A 14,619-nucleotide genomic window follows, 5' to 3' on the forward strand; every position below is an offset into this window, starting at 1 on the left:
GTTGTGGTGCCTTCAGCGCAATGATGCGGACACACGGAGAGAATGGAGCGCCATCTTGTTCCATTTCAGCGGGCCTCACTTGGTCGTGCCGTTCCATTTCAGCGGGCCTCACTTGGTCGTGCCGTTCCATTTCAGCGGGCCTCACTTGGTCGTGCCAACAGCGGCCTCACTCGGCCGTACATGGTACTACAACGGTAGATTTCTTGCTATCACTACAGATAGCACAGCATGGGGTGAGTGGATTCAAGAAAGGCTTGATGTTTCCACAGCATCGGGAGAGAAATGGCACATGTAGTACACCACAGGTAATTATAAGGTATGGGGCACGAATAATAGAAATAGGGAGTACATGATGTAAGGGACAGTTTTGGAGTGTCCAATGTAGTAAAATGATGTCGAGGTTGTGGTTGAGGGTCTGAAGCAGACTTAGATCCCAGGTTCAAATCCCATGTACTGTGTTGTTTATTCATTTTCGACTGATGTCCTTGTAATAATTAATGTTAAAGTACACTGATGTCTCCCAATGTTCTTGCTCTCCAAGTGATGTGTACAAGCTCCTCCATGAGCCTCAGACACTGTAAGCAAAAAAAGTGAAATTCCATATGGAATAATTGAAGTATCCAAGACTAACTTGGGATTTCTTATTTCCCAAGCAGTCAACATTCTGGAAGCGTGCAATTCTGACATGCTGGAAACATGCGTGTACAGCAGTTATATTTGGCTTCAAGTGTGAGAACGAGAATGACTGTTTTACCAACTGGGAGGTGAACTTGTTTCCAACGGAGCCAACCATATACGGAGAACAGGAAACTCGATTTGGCACAAAACTCGCCTTTGCTGTGTTTTCATTCATCCATTTCCTTTTACAGGTGAACACATTATCTAACCTTGAAAGAATCTTTAGCCCTAGCAGACAACTTTTTCCATTCCTTGTCAACATCCCAAAGTTCTCTTCAGATAAAATAACTTTCACTGCATTTGATACTGAACGGTTAGAGATAATAATAATAATAATAATAAAAGTGTGTGTGTGTGTCTGCCTGTGTGTGTATGTGTGTGTGTGTGTGTGTGTGTGTGTGTGTGTGTGTGTATGTATGTGTGTATATGTGTGTGTGTGTGTGTGTGTGTGTGTGTGTGTGTGTGTGTGTGTTTGTGTTTGTGTATGTGTATATGATAAAAATGTGAGGAACAGAAAAAGAAGAAAAAAAAGACTGTGCGTGTGTGTATGTATGTGTGTTTGTGTCTCTGTGTGTATGTATGTGTGTGTGTTTGTGTATGTGTATATGATAAAAATGTGAGGAACAGAAATTTTAAAACGAGATTTTGCGTGTGTGTGTGTGTGTGTGTGTGTGTGTGTGTGTGTGTGTGTGTGTGTGTGTGTGTGTATGTATGTGTGTGTGTATGTGTGTTTGTGTGTATATGATAGAATTGTGAGGAACAGAAAAAGAAAAAAAAAAGACTGTGTGTGTGTGTGTTTGTGTCTGTGTGTATGTATGTGTGTGTTTGTGTATGTGTATATGATAAAAATGTGAGGAACAGAAATTTTAAAACGAGATTTTGTGTGTGTGTGTGTGTGTGTGTGTGTGTGTGTGTGTGTGTATGTATGTGTGTGTGTATGTGTGTTTGTGTGTATATGATAGAATTGTGAGGAACAGAAAAAGAAAAAAAAAGACTGTTTGTGTCTGTGTGTATGTATGTGTGTGTTTGTGTATGTGTATATGATAAAAATGTGAGGAACAGAAATTTAAAAACGAGATTTTGTGTGTGTGTGTGTGTGTGTGTGTGTGTCTATGTATGTATGTATGTGTGTGTGTGTATGTATGTTTGTGTGTATATGATATAATTGAGGAACGGGAAAAAACAAAGACTGTGTGTGTGTGTGTATGTGTGTGTCCTCCATGACTCCAAAACCATGAAACCTAGCGGCCCTAAACTTTGCATGCATACTTCTCGACCTCCAAGAGAGTGCATGAATGAAATCTGGGTGTTTGTGTGTGTTTAACCACCCTTTTTGAAGATGATTAAAGAGGTACTCATAACAAAAAAAAAAAAAATCTTGGTCCGCCATCTTTGTCTGCCCACTGTAACATCACTGGGTTCCTAAGCCGCCATTTTGTTTGGGCGTATTGAAATTGTTCACTCGCTAGCAGAGAATGTGAGCTGGGTTCAGACCATTGTGAGACAGGTTTCCTACGTCGATCCTGTGGATCCGTGCAGATATTTGGAAAGACAAGGATGTCCAGAGAAGAATAACATATGTCTTGTTTTTGTGAGGTTTGTAGTTTTTGATTTATTTATGTTTAAAAATATGCCCTGTAGGCCGATGGTCTTGGATTGGTCTGGGATAGTTGCTAGGCCGTATCATTTTCGACAAATAAAGTTGTCTAAATAAAGGTTTTGGTTAAAGTTATGGATATCTTTGTATGGCTGAGGTTCGGATTATGTTAGGATTGTGTACCGATTGCTTATAAATCGTGAAGTTCAACTTTGTAAGGGAATTCCTTTGGAGAAAATGCACTTTTTGCTTTGAAGAGCCTCACAGGTTTATTTTAACTTCAATTCAATTTCTGTTTTCGGTTTTGGTGTTCGCTGGAGTGGTGATTTTACTACAACAAACACTCGACGACAACAAATTTAGTGGAAATCCGATAAATTTTGACGAACTTCCAACCTTAAAAAAGTCGACGTGGGAAATGAGGATGCAGAACGACTTCGCTTCCGGTTCCTTTGGCGAGGAAGCGTCCTTCAGAACTCTCCACATCATCAAAGTTAAGTATTTTCCAAATCGTGTCCTTGTCAAATTTCTACTGATTATTTTACTGTGTATGTGTTACTGTGTGTTTCTAGTTAGATCTTGGTTTGTAATTCGTGCAAACGTGTGTAATTAGTCGTTTTGTTCGCACCGCGTGCCTGTCCTGAACATCAGGGCCTGGACCTCGAGGCTTCCCTCCCCACCTCGGTATTTTGTAAACTTAAGTTCTTTCCTTTGCTGTATTGCTTTTTTCTTTGATTTTCTTTTTCTTCAGCGATCGACCAGGATTCCAACGCAGGATCCTATAATATTATATATACAGTCACGTGAAAAAGTAAGTACACCCCATGTAAAGTTTGGACTTTTTCAACATATTTCAACATACAGCTATTTGATCTTCATTTCAACAATATTGATAGATAAAGGTGATATAATATAACAAATATCATGAAACATTTACATTTTGTAGTCCATTGTATAATTTAAATAAACATAAATGCAAATTTCACATGTGGAAAAAGTAAGTGCACACCTACATTTATCACTACTTCAAATACCTAAAATTAGAATCAGGTGCACCAGCTCAGATGCAAATGATTAGAACATCGTAAGAGAGGATCTTGGAGGAACCTGTCTTATTTGAACCTCAGACATTTCGTTTGGTTTGCTCTTTGTTGTTGAAGTGTGCGGCGTCACCATGCCTAGATCAAAAGAGCTCTCTGAGGCCTTCAGAAAGAAGGTTATAGATGCCTACGAGTCTGGGAAGGGTTTAAAAAGATCTCCAAACAATTTGAAATCAATCATTCGACTGTCCGGACGATCATCTACAAGTGGAGAAGATTCCAAACAACTGCCAACTTGTTCAGGCCAGGCCGTCCCAGCAAGTTCAGCCCGAGAGCAGACCTCAAGATGCTGAAAGAAGTCTCCAAGAACCCCAGAATGTCATCACGGGACCGACAGGTAGCTCTTGCCACTGTTGATGTCAAAGTGCACGAGTCTACCATTAGAAAGAGGCTGCACAAATTTGATCTACATGGGAGGTGTGCCAGGAGGAAACCTTTGCTGTCCAGAAAGAACATCAGGGCAAGACTAAAGTATGCCAATGAACACCTCGGCAAAGACCAGCACTTCTGGAACAATGTGCTCTGGACAGATGAGTCAAAGGTAGAGCTATTTGGCCACAGTACCAGAAGACATGTTTGGCAAAAACCAAAGACAGCATTTGACCACAAGAACCTGATACCAACTGTAAAGCATGGTGGTGGAAATATTATGGTTTGGGGCAGCTTTGCTGCATCAGGGCCTGGGCAGCTCACAATCATAGAATCCACTATGAATTCTTCATTGTACCAGAGGGTGCTTGAGGATAATGTGAGGCCATCTGTCGGAAAGTTGAAGCTCAACCGAAGGTGGACCTTGCAACATGGCAATGACCCTAAACATACCAGTAAATACACCAAGGAATGGCTGAAAAGAAAGAAATGGAGGGTTCTGGAATGGTCAAGTCAAAGCCCGGATCTATATCCCATCGAGATGTTGTGGGGGGATTTGAAACGAGCTGTGCATGCAAGAAACCGCTCAAACATCGCACATCTGAAAGAATTCTGCATGGAGGAGTGGGCAAAAATTTCTCCCAGTCGGTCAGAGATTGGTAGACAGTTATAAGAAACGCCTACTTGAGGTTGTTTCTACCAAAGGGGGCAATACCACCTATTAGAGCCAAGGGTGTACTTACTTTTTCCACATGCAAAATTTGCATTTATGTTTATTTAAATTATACAATGGACTACAAAATGTAAATGTTTCATGATATTTGTTATATTATATCACCTTTATCTGTCAATATTGTTGAAATGAAGATCAAATGGCTGTATGTTGAAATATGTTGAAAAAGTCAAAACTTTACATGGGGTGTACTTACTTTTTCACGTCACTGTGTATATATATATATATATATAATAATTTCCTTCTCTCTACGCGGTCCCCTCCTTCACCCATGACCACGTGTTGTCTTGCCCCGCCCCCTTTATCTCCTTTTTTTCTTCAACCTCTCCAGCCGATACTCACTTTTCCAATTCTAGTTTCCACCTTCCCACATCAAATTACCTTCCCACATTCTTCCTTCCTTCCAGTCCTACATTCGTCTCAATACAACACTTCTCAAACACACACACAGTACAAAGGAACATTTCAGGACGAGTAAGGGAGCAGGGACGCTCCCTTGCTGCACTCATGCCGTGAGGAGGCACAGGGGCCTACGTCGCTGTATGAACGATGCGGGGATTTTCCACCGCTGCATTGCTACAATTTCCCCATCTGACGCTGCTCACCAATGGAAAAAGGCCGTGCGGGGTCAAATAATCTTTGCATGAACATTACTCCCACGAAGCCACGCCCAGCGTGGCATGTATCAAGGCCAGGACGTGGCTCGGTTTGGGGCTGTTGTGTTTGTGCTGTTGTGTTTGTGCTGTGGATGCAACAATAAGAAAACTGTCTGCTCAATGGATCGCTTGCCATGACAAACTTCTCTGGGTCCAGGAAGACTGGTGCTCGGTCCAGGACGAGCCACGCTGGGTCAAGAGCGAATCAAGGAAAGGGTTAGGACGAAGGCACAGTGACGCTGAGGTCCCCAGTGTACTGGGTGGCTGCACATACTCTCATGCTATATTTTTCTTGCTTTGTTTAACAACCGTTAACTGTCTAATGTGGACGCACAAAGGTACCCACCGTCCACACATGGGTGAGCCATTGTTCGCACCTCACACTCCACCTCTAGGCATATGCTATTGCTACACTGCACTGTAATCTCTGCCTCTCCTCCATATCCTTTACCCTTCCCCTCCTCCGGCATATTTGGACCGACCCAATCCTACTTTGTTGCGTGAGGAGTCGAAGCAATACTCCGAAATGCATCTTATATTATTATTATTAATACACACACGTACATATGTATATAAATATGTTTAAAATGTTAATAATCTCATGTTTTGAACTTTTCTGTCATGACATGGACTTGGTGCCTTTTTTCAATAGCATTCACTGTTGCAACTCGGCTTCCCCTTTTTTGACTTGTGTGCAAGGCCTTATTTTCCTTTGAGTTAGAACCCTGTCTTTTATACCTGGAGAGAACGCTCATATACAAATATGCCCCCTGTGTTGTAGTGCAATGGACGTGAAGAAGGCAGTCGAGGCAGAGACACCTGGGAGGTATTATTTGTGGCGCCTGGTTAATCGAGTTTACCATTCGTTGCTGCATCCTCCTCAGGCAAAATGTCCCACCACCAATGAGCTTTGTTAAATATTTACTGGGTAGGACATGTTCAGTTTCAGTGTTTGGTGGAGTTGGTAACCATCGAAGAAACTGCACAAGTCCGTCCTTTTGTTTATAGTTTGTAAATGGCGGTTTGTGTTTTGAATTGATGGTCTTTTACTCGTTATTTGTAGCAAATGATAAATGTTTTATTGTGTACAGATGAAACCACTTGTGGGACCCCGAAAAATTTGGTTTGACTAAGTTCTGCAAATGTACAATAAAGCTGTTCATTTTATATTTGACTACACTGATCAGATTTTGGACCTAAAGTAGTTTTATAAAATTCTCAACGTACACCTCATTTTAGCCTTTATTCTGAAACCTTTTGAGTTCATAAGAATGAATTTAAATTCACATGAGTTAGCTTTGTCTCCTGCTCTCTGCTCACAATTAAGTTTACATGCATTGAACATGTGTGGTTAGCACGCATGCTTTCCAAAGAAATAACTAGAGCTTCCAGGGAAGCAGAACTCAACTGAACTGACTGGACAACTTTAAAGTAGGTCAGTTGTCTGTACTAGATTTGACTTAAATGAAAAGCCAACAACCTTGTGTAATAATTTTAAGGTCCTTGTATCCTTATACTTGTATATGCTGGCCTATGGCGGCCATTTTGTGACAGATCGGGTTGACATGCGATAGCAACCTACCTTGTGTGGTAAGAGTCTCACACACCAAGTTTGATCAAAATCCATAAATATTTGTGGACGTTAAAGTCTTAACGTCGTTTCGGAGCTAAAAACAATATGGCGGCCTATGGCGGCCATTTTGTGACGGATCGGGTTGGAAAGCAATAGCAACCTACCGTGTGTGGTAAGGGTTAAACATTCTAAGTTTGATCAAAATCTGTTAATATTTGTGGACGCTAGCGTGTTAACGTCGTTTTCATGACCAAAAACAAAATGGTCGCCTAAGTCCGCCATTTTTCAACGGATCGGGCTGAAATGTAATACCAACCTGGTCCGTGGGGTAAGGATGCTGCACGTCAAGTTTGATCAGAATCGGTTGATATTTGTGGACGCTGGAGTGTTAACGGCGAAAAGTTAACAGACGACGGACGCCGGAAGGTTCAGTATGTGATGAACTGTCCAGTTGAGTAAAAAACTAAGGCTGAATTGGAGCAAATTATCATCATGTAAATGATATCACTGGAGGCAAGGGACCATGTCCGTTATTTTATTTATTTATTTTGTACTTGCAGGGGTACCCAGCATTGCCTGGTACTGTTCTTATCCTGTAGGCATTTGGAAGAAATCTAATTTTGGTTTTTTTCTATCTTTTTAGGGGCTTAAAACACTTCCCTACACCCACTGAGGAATGCGGTCGGGGATTATTTTAATACTGGATTACCTTTTTGGCTTTCACATAGCTACAACAGCTTCAGCACTTTACAGCAATTTTAAAACAAAATCCAACTTTTTCAAAAAAAAATTGCTGAAAATACTCTGCGGCACTCACTGATGAACCTCTGAAATTTTGATGAAGATCCGTTTGAACATCTCTGAGAAAAAAAGGTGACACACACACACACACACACACACACACACACACACACACACACACACACACACACACACACACACACACACACACACACACACACACACACACGTCTCTTGTCATAGATTTTTAATTTGTGTAAAGATTTCATTTCTTTTAAAGAAAAGAGTGTGAAGATTGTGTAAAGAGACAGTTGTGATTTCTGACGTTGTGACCTGCAGCACTGAATGTCAATTTACACCAAAGGGGAAAAAATGAACCAAGCTTTAGGAAGGTGTTTGGTGTTGGCTTTCCAAATGACTGGGTCTGGTGAAAATGAAGGCAGGGTCCAAATCCTCACGTTGTTTCCAAGCTCCGACTGCAATTGAGCAGCTGTGGATTTTGCCCCTATTGTCCAATTTTTCGGATCGTGATCAGGGCAGATTTTGGAGGTGCAAAGTTGGTTCGATTATCGGCTCTTGCAAGTCCGGTACAAACCGTGGGTCGGTCTTCAGCTTCTCTTCCAGGGCTTGAATCTTCTTTGGGCCGTTCTCCTTGAACCTGCACCCGACACGAGTTATTGTTACTGTTCTTATGGCTTGTGTTGTGCTGCAGCGTCATTTGTAGGATTGCGTTACCTGTTACGACGCATTTCCAGCACGCGAATGCGCAACATGGTTTGGGTGTAAAAGTTCTGGTACTCCTCCTCATCCTGTTTGCTCAAATACACGTTGCTTTTGAACCACTGCTCTTTCTCCAGCAATAGCGCCATCTCCTGTAGGTAACCATTCATTGCCACACTGAGTTTATTCCAAACAAATCTTGAACGTCGTCCTTCAATAACTTCATGGATGGGAAAGTTTTCTACCAACCTGATCGTAACGCTTCTGTATAGGCAGTTCCTGCCGAAGCAGTTCTTCCTCGAGTTCCAAGATGCAACTGTCTCGTAGCTCCATCGCCTGGTTCATGTCCTTTGGCTCCGAATAGCCAAATTGAGCCATCTTTACCATCAGCAAGTCAGTTTCTTCATCTGTGCACCATTGCTGGCGTTTCTTTTCTTGCTCCTGCATCCAAAATGGCAATTGAGGTGTTCGTACCACGATTACTCTGATTATTATCATGTTTATTGATAGATATTAGTATTCAGCAGGACCTTGAGGCATGCCAACATTGTGCATTCCACTGTGGAGACCGTCATTACAAAAGAACATTAATCTGTCTGTCCTGTGTGCAATGTCTGCAAATATATGGGTGTCAAAAACCTCGCTCCATATTTCCCAAGAAACTTTGGGCCAATGTGTTGACCAAATGACCTCTGGGTGGAGCACAAGTTCATTTGCTTAAGATCTTAAAAGGTCTTGCTAGCAATAACATTTGGAGTCACAAAGCAATAAAATGGTTCAGTCCATCTACCCTAAAAAAAGGGCTCAACCCCAAACAAATTGCAAAATACTTTTTTCACCGTTATGTTTCAGGGGAGTCCCAAAAACATCATACTAAATGTTCTCCAAAATACATTTGGTGGAAAGGGGTCATAAATGCATTAACATGAAGATTAGCTTCCGCCTTTAACAACAAGCGTTACGCCGAGGTCCCCCGTGGGTGAAGTGATGTGAGTTGACAAAGTGGAAGACGCAAGGCGGCCATCTTGGATTTTGACGTGGCGACCCAATTTACAATAGCGTTCTTCCTTACGCGTAGATACACCCACACACCAGATTAGAAGTTAGTAGTTCGTTTAGTTTTCAAGATATTTCGCTCACAAGGTTCAGACATATATATATGGTGGCGGCCATCTTGGATTTTGACGTGGCGACCGAATTTTCAATAGCTTTCTTCCTTATGCCTAGATACACCCACACACCAGATTAGAAGTTGGTACTTCGCTTATTTTTCAAGATATTCCGTTCACAAGGTTCAGACATTAATGGTGTCAGACATACATGGCGGCGGCCATCTTGGAATTTGACGTGGGTTGCACCCACACACCATATTAGAATTCGGTCCTTCGCTTACGCACACACGCACGCACGGACGGACGGACACACGGACGGAGGGGAAAACCATAGTCTCCCTTTCGCTCCGCCGTGCGACGGGGGACAAAAAATAGTCTTTCTGCAATAACTTTGCAACCAAACATCCAGACATTGTGAAAAAGGTGTCTACACCCATGTTTTGAGGGTCGAGGAATCCGATTAACATATTTTAGATCTCATCGAATATGCATCATCAAGCATCATGTGAAATATGATGTTTTTTGCCATTACCATAAAATATATCTCTGACAGAGGTTTGCATAATACCTACGTAATGTTTGTCTCTTAGAAAGCAAATGCTACTTTACAAAATTGACGTGCCACTCATTTCCTTTGAATTGTCTGGCTGACCTCGGTGGTGTTTTCCTACTCTTTTGCAGATCACCAGCTTCAAAGCTGTGACAAACATGCAAAAGTGTGTTATCTGCGACCAAAGATTATCTGATGGCAGCCCAACTGTTATACTGTGAGAAAAAGGAAGTGATGGTATCAATCGAGCAAGCAAGGCACGTGGAAGTAATGTGAGGACCCAGGTGGTCAATGTGTGCACAAGTGGTCAATGGGACAATGTGTGCACAAAAAATTCCGGATGGAGCTCATCGATCCGAAACGAATTTTCTATGATCAGAAGAGAGATGTTATGCAGGAGTCACCTTCCTTCTGCATCCTCCATCCAGTCTCCACAGTTTAATCTCAAAAGCACTGCCAATGTTCTGTGGTCAACCAGCTAAGTATGAAGGGAAGAAGCAGGGTTTTGACTTCATCCCAGTTATAACTGAAGACTTTTCAATGAACCATTTCAAGAATATATAAAGAAAGGAAAGATGACTGATCAAAGTTAGTTGCTGGGAGACTTGCATATGCTCAAGACCTACATGTCACCGATGCCGTCTGTCATCAGAGTTGCAAAGTCAATTTAAGGAAGCACCTGATGCTTCCACAACATCATCTATCTATAATTCCAGTAATCTCTGTGTGTGTGTGTGTGTGTGTGTGTGTGTGTGTGTGTGTGTGTGTGTATGCGACCGCTGTTTCTCGACAACTACCGGTCCGATATACTTGAAACTTGCCAGGTATATTGCTGGGGACCCGAGGATGTGCCTTTTCAAGGTTTTAAATTAATCGGACAAGTAGTTACCGAGCTATGGCGATTTCTTTACCAAACTCCGCAAGCCGTTCGCTTTGGACCAAACCATTGCATGTAAATAGAGGGGGGGGGGGGGGGGGGGTTGTCACCGTACTCGCAAGCCGTTCGCTTTGGACCAAACCATTTCATGTAAATAGAGGGGGGGGGGGGGGGGGATTGTCACCGTACTCGCAAGCCGTTCGCTTTGGACCAAACCATTTCATGTAAATAGAGGGGGGGGGATTGTCACCGTACTCGCAAGCCGTTCGCTTTGGACCAAACCATTTCATGTAAATAGAGGGGGGGGGATATAATTTTAGATATATATATATAGTACGGGCATGCCCTAGTTCTTCCAATGTTGATAAATCTGCCTCAACAACTGGACATAGTAGACCTGAGGAATCGGTGAAGCGTTCGTGCAGACTATGAGCTATTTTGAGGAAAATGGCGACGAATAGTTACCAATTTCTGACCTCATCGAGAAGATAGAGGAGTGTCTACAGGGCTCAGTTTTCTTTGCATGAAAAACAGTTTGAGGCATACAGTTTTCCTTGCATGAAAAAAAAATTAAAATACTAATTTTGTGACGAAATCACAATTACTGAGTTAAACATCATTCCAAATGTTGTGCAATTGCAAAGTAATGCTGCATCAATTCTACAGGACTTCCACCATGAACCAAAGGATGGCGGATTCACAATCTGAAACTAGATGATGCTGAACAAATGTCATCTTGATCAGATGAAGTTTTGTACTTTTTCGAATTATTACGTCATAATGGAGGCACTTATGACATCGTCATTAACATATGCTGTTCCACATGGAGATTCCTCCAAATGAGCCATGTTTAAATTTTTTGTATGCAGCACTTTCGGAGATATAGAGGTGCAAAGTTTTTCGTTTTTTCAAGACGGCGGCCGAATCACGTGACCGATGACGTCATCGTTATTTTTTCTCTCCAACAATTTATCCCTAGATGACGCTCAATAAATTTCATCTTGATCGGATGAAGTCTTGTACTTGTCGAATTATGATGTCATAATGGAGGCACCTATGACATCATCATTAACATAATTTATTCCTCATGGAGAGTTCTTTACAATGAGCCATGTCTCAATTGTCTCTATCCAACACTTTTGGAGATACAGTATAGAGGTGCAAAGTTTTTCGGTTTTTCAAGATGGCGCCCACACCACGTGACCTATGAAGCCACAATTATCATTAAAAACTTCTACAGGAGGAGATGCACCTATGGTTAAAATTTCCTGTCAATCGGACCAACAGTTGCAGAGAAAACATATTTACTAGTGTCAAGAATATCGGTGTAATCGGACGGTGCAGTCAAGCAACATCAGGAAGTTGCATTCTCAGCACACAGGCTGACACTGACATACAAGGAACTAAAGGTCATGTAAATCAAAGACCCTGCAGCTCAGATTGATCTTCTGTGGGACATTCCATTGTTGCTTCGCTCAAGGAGACCAGCATGGTCTGGTATGATGCAAACAATTCACCAAGGAGTTTATCCTGGAAAATCAACTGTTCTTTTCCTGCATATGATAGATGTGGACCCAAGCAACATGACATGCAGTTTCTCAACATTGAGACATGTTTAACAACATTAGATTAAGTCAAACACTATGATGCTTATCAACATCGCCTTAGAGCCTAGTTGGGGCCTAGTTAAAGCCTAGTTGGGGCCTAGTTAAAGCATAGTTGGGGCCTAGTTAAAGCATAGTTGGGGCCTCATTAAAACCTAGTTGGGGCCTAGTTAAAGCCTAGTTGGGGGCCTAGTTGGAGCCTAGTTAAAGCCTAGTTTGAACCTAGTTGGAGCCTAGTTAGAGCCTAGTTGGGGCCTCGTTAAAACCTAGTTGGGGCCTAGTTAAAGCCTGGTTGGGGCCTAGTTGGAGCCTAGTTAGAATCTAGTTTGGGTGTAGTTGGGGCCTGGTTAAAGCCTAGTTAAAGCCTAGGTTAGGCCTAGTTAAAGCATAGTTGGGGCCTAGTTAAAACCTAGTGGGGCCTAGTTAGAGCCTAGTTAAAGCCTAGTTGGGGCCTAGTTAAAGCCTAGTTGGAGCCTAGTTAGAGCCTAATTGGGGTGTAGTTGGGGCCTAGTTAAAGCCTAGTAGGGGCGTAGTTCAAGCATAGTTGGGGCCTAGTTAAAGCCTAGTTGGGGCCTAGTTAAAGCCTAGTTGGAGCCTAGTTAGAGTCTAGTTAGAGCCTAGTTGGGGTGTATTTGGGGCCTAGTTAAAGCCTAGTTGGAGCCTAGTTGGAGCGATCTAAAATCAGTCGTTTTAAGATTTGGAAGACTACATATGGAGATGAGCTTCATTGGCTGTGTTGGTCATTTAATGGCAGCAAATGGTCTTGCAGAAGTCCTTGAAGTGGTATATGCTTAGAGTGCTGTGAAACACATTCTTTGCAGGAAAGCATCTAGAGCTGTCCACAGACATCTCATGGTTCATGCAGCCCTCAACACCATTCTGGCAGCAAATGCAAAAAAAGCTACCACTTCCTACCCTTCCAGATGAAAAAAAGCATTGCAAAAATTTGATGACACAATAGATGCATGCTCTAACAAACAGGACAATATTGATGATGAAGATGAAGAAAATGTACTCGACCAAAACCTTGTGAAAGCCGGAGAGCTTACGATGACGTTATGGTGGACCCGTGTGTTGCAGATGATGTTCTGTCCTCTGATGCTCTACGTATGGTTATGGACAAACTCAACGTTGAAAAGGACTCTATGAAAGAGCTTAGGACTGCTAAACAATATTGCTTCAGTGCATGGAGATGATAGGAATGTTACGTATGTTCAGAAAAGCAGAGAGAACGGGAGATTGGACTTTACACCTCCAAGCTGTACGGGAGATGCCTCCTTATTTCGCAGCAGTTTGTCATGATCTGCATGCCAAGTCCACATACATATATTTACAGATGATGCAGCAACTGCCAGAAATCCGTCCTGATATCCATACCAGCTTCCTCCATGGTCATCATGTCATTCGCAGGAGTGAACGCCACAGGGCAGGATTCTCCACTGACTTGAATCATTGAGCAGGTCCTCATGAGGAGCATCAAAACCAGGGGCTTGGAATGACAGATTCTTGTTTGGCTGCTATCCATGCCTGCCTGTGCAGATGTCAATCATTCCATGCAAGAACTCACAGGAGTGAGTTGCGACACTAGTGAGCAGCACAAGGATTGGATATGGACACCTTTGTCACTATATTTGCATGTTTGGTCACAAAGTTGGGGCCAAGTGGCTCTTTCCCCCCCCAATCCCCCCCCCCTCCCCTCCCTTCCCATGCCTCCTCCCCCCAAGCCCTCTCCCTTCCACAGATCTCCCGATGTCCTGTTCTCAAATGTTGTACTTATGTGCTTCCCTCTCTCTCTCCTCATCTTGTCTCCCACTCCCTTTATTACATGTTTTATGTGTCATTTATGTTTTTTTTGTGATTAATGTTAGCTCTTACATGAGCCTCGATCTTAAATACAAAAAAAAAGTTATTGCAAAAAGACTTTTTTGTTTAATGCAGAAACTAATTTGCATATGAATGCATTTTTGACCCCTTTCCAACAAATGTATTTTGGAGAACATTTAGTATGATGTTCTTGGAGCTCCGCTGAAACACATACAGGTGGAAAAAAAATATTTTGCAATTTGTTCTTTCTCGGTCAAACCACAGTTTAACTGGACCATTAAGGTGTGTGCTAAACCCGCTTCTCGACCAGTGATTGGAGCCTTGTGGTTCATTAACTTTCAAGGTAAGTTTCACAGTGGGTGGAAGTAAACTGTTATCTGAGAGTGTTCAAGTGTGTTTTCAGAGAGAGACAGAGGGCCCCTACTGTACGTGTATGTACATTATGTAGATGACTTATTCGGATTGCACATTCAATGGAACAACAC

At 42.3% G+C, this 14,619-nt stretch overlaps 1 protein-coding gene across 2 annotated transcripts in view; it reads right to left on the reverse strand.

Annotated features, from left to right (window-relative positions):
* Window positions 1-7,227: 7,227 nt before the first annotated feature.
* Window positions 7,228-14,619, reverse strand: part of DRC7 (dynein regulatory complex subunit 7) — a 171,447-nt gene continuing 164,055 nt past the window's right edge. For both annotated transcript variants that reach the window (XR_013624950.1, XM_068130594.2), the window contains exons 15-17: window positions 8,417-8,608; window positions 8,183-8,319; window positions 7,228-8,105 (exon numbers count right to left, since the gene is read on the reverse strand). Coding sequence is in view for 1 of the 2 variants with exons in the window: in XM_068130594.2 (XP_067986695.1) it covers window positions 7,979-8,105; window positions 8,183-8,319; window positions 8,417-8,608 (456 nt within the window). In the remaining variant the exon portion in view is untranslated. The remainder of the gene's footprint in view (window positions 8,106-8,182; window positions 8,320-8,416; window positions 8,609-14,619) is intronic.

The sequence above is a fragment of the Myxine glutinosa genome, chromosome 11 (genome assembly GCF_964187855.1).
Source record: "Myxine glutinosa chromosome 11, kmMyxGlut1.1, whole genome shotgun sequence".
Classification (NCBI taxonomy): domain Eukaryota; kingdom Metazoa; phylum Chordata; class Myxini; order Myxiniformes; family Myxinidae; genus Myxine; species Myxine glutinosa.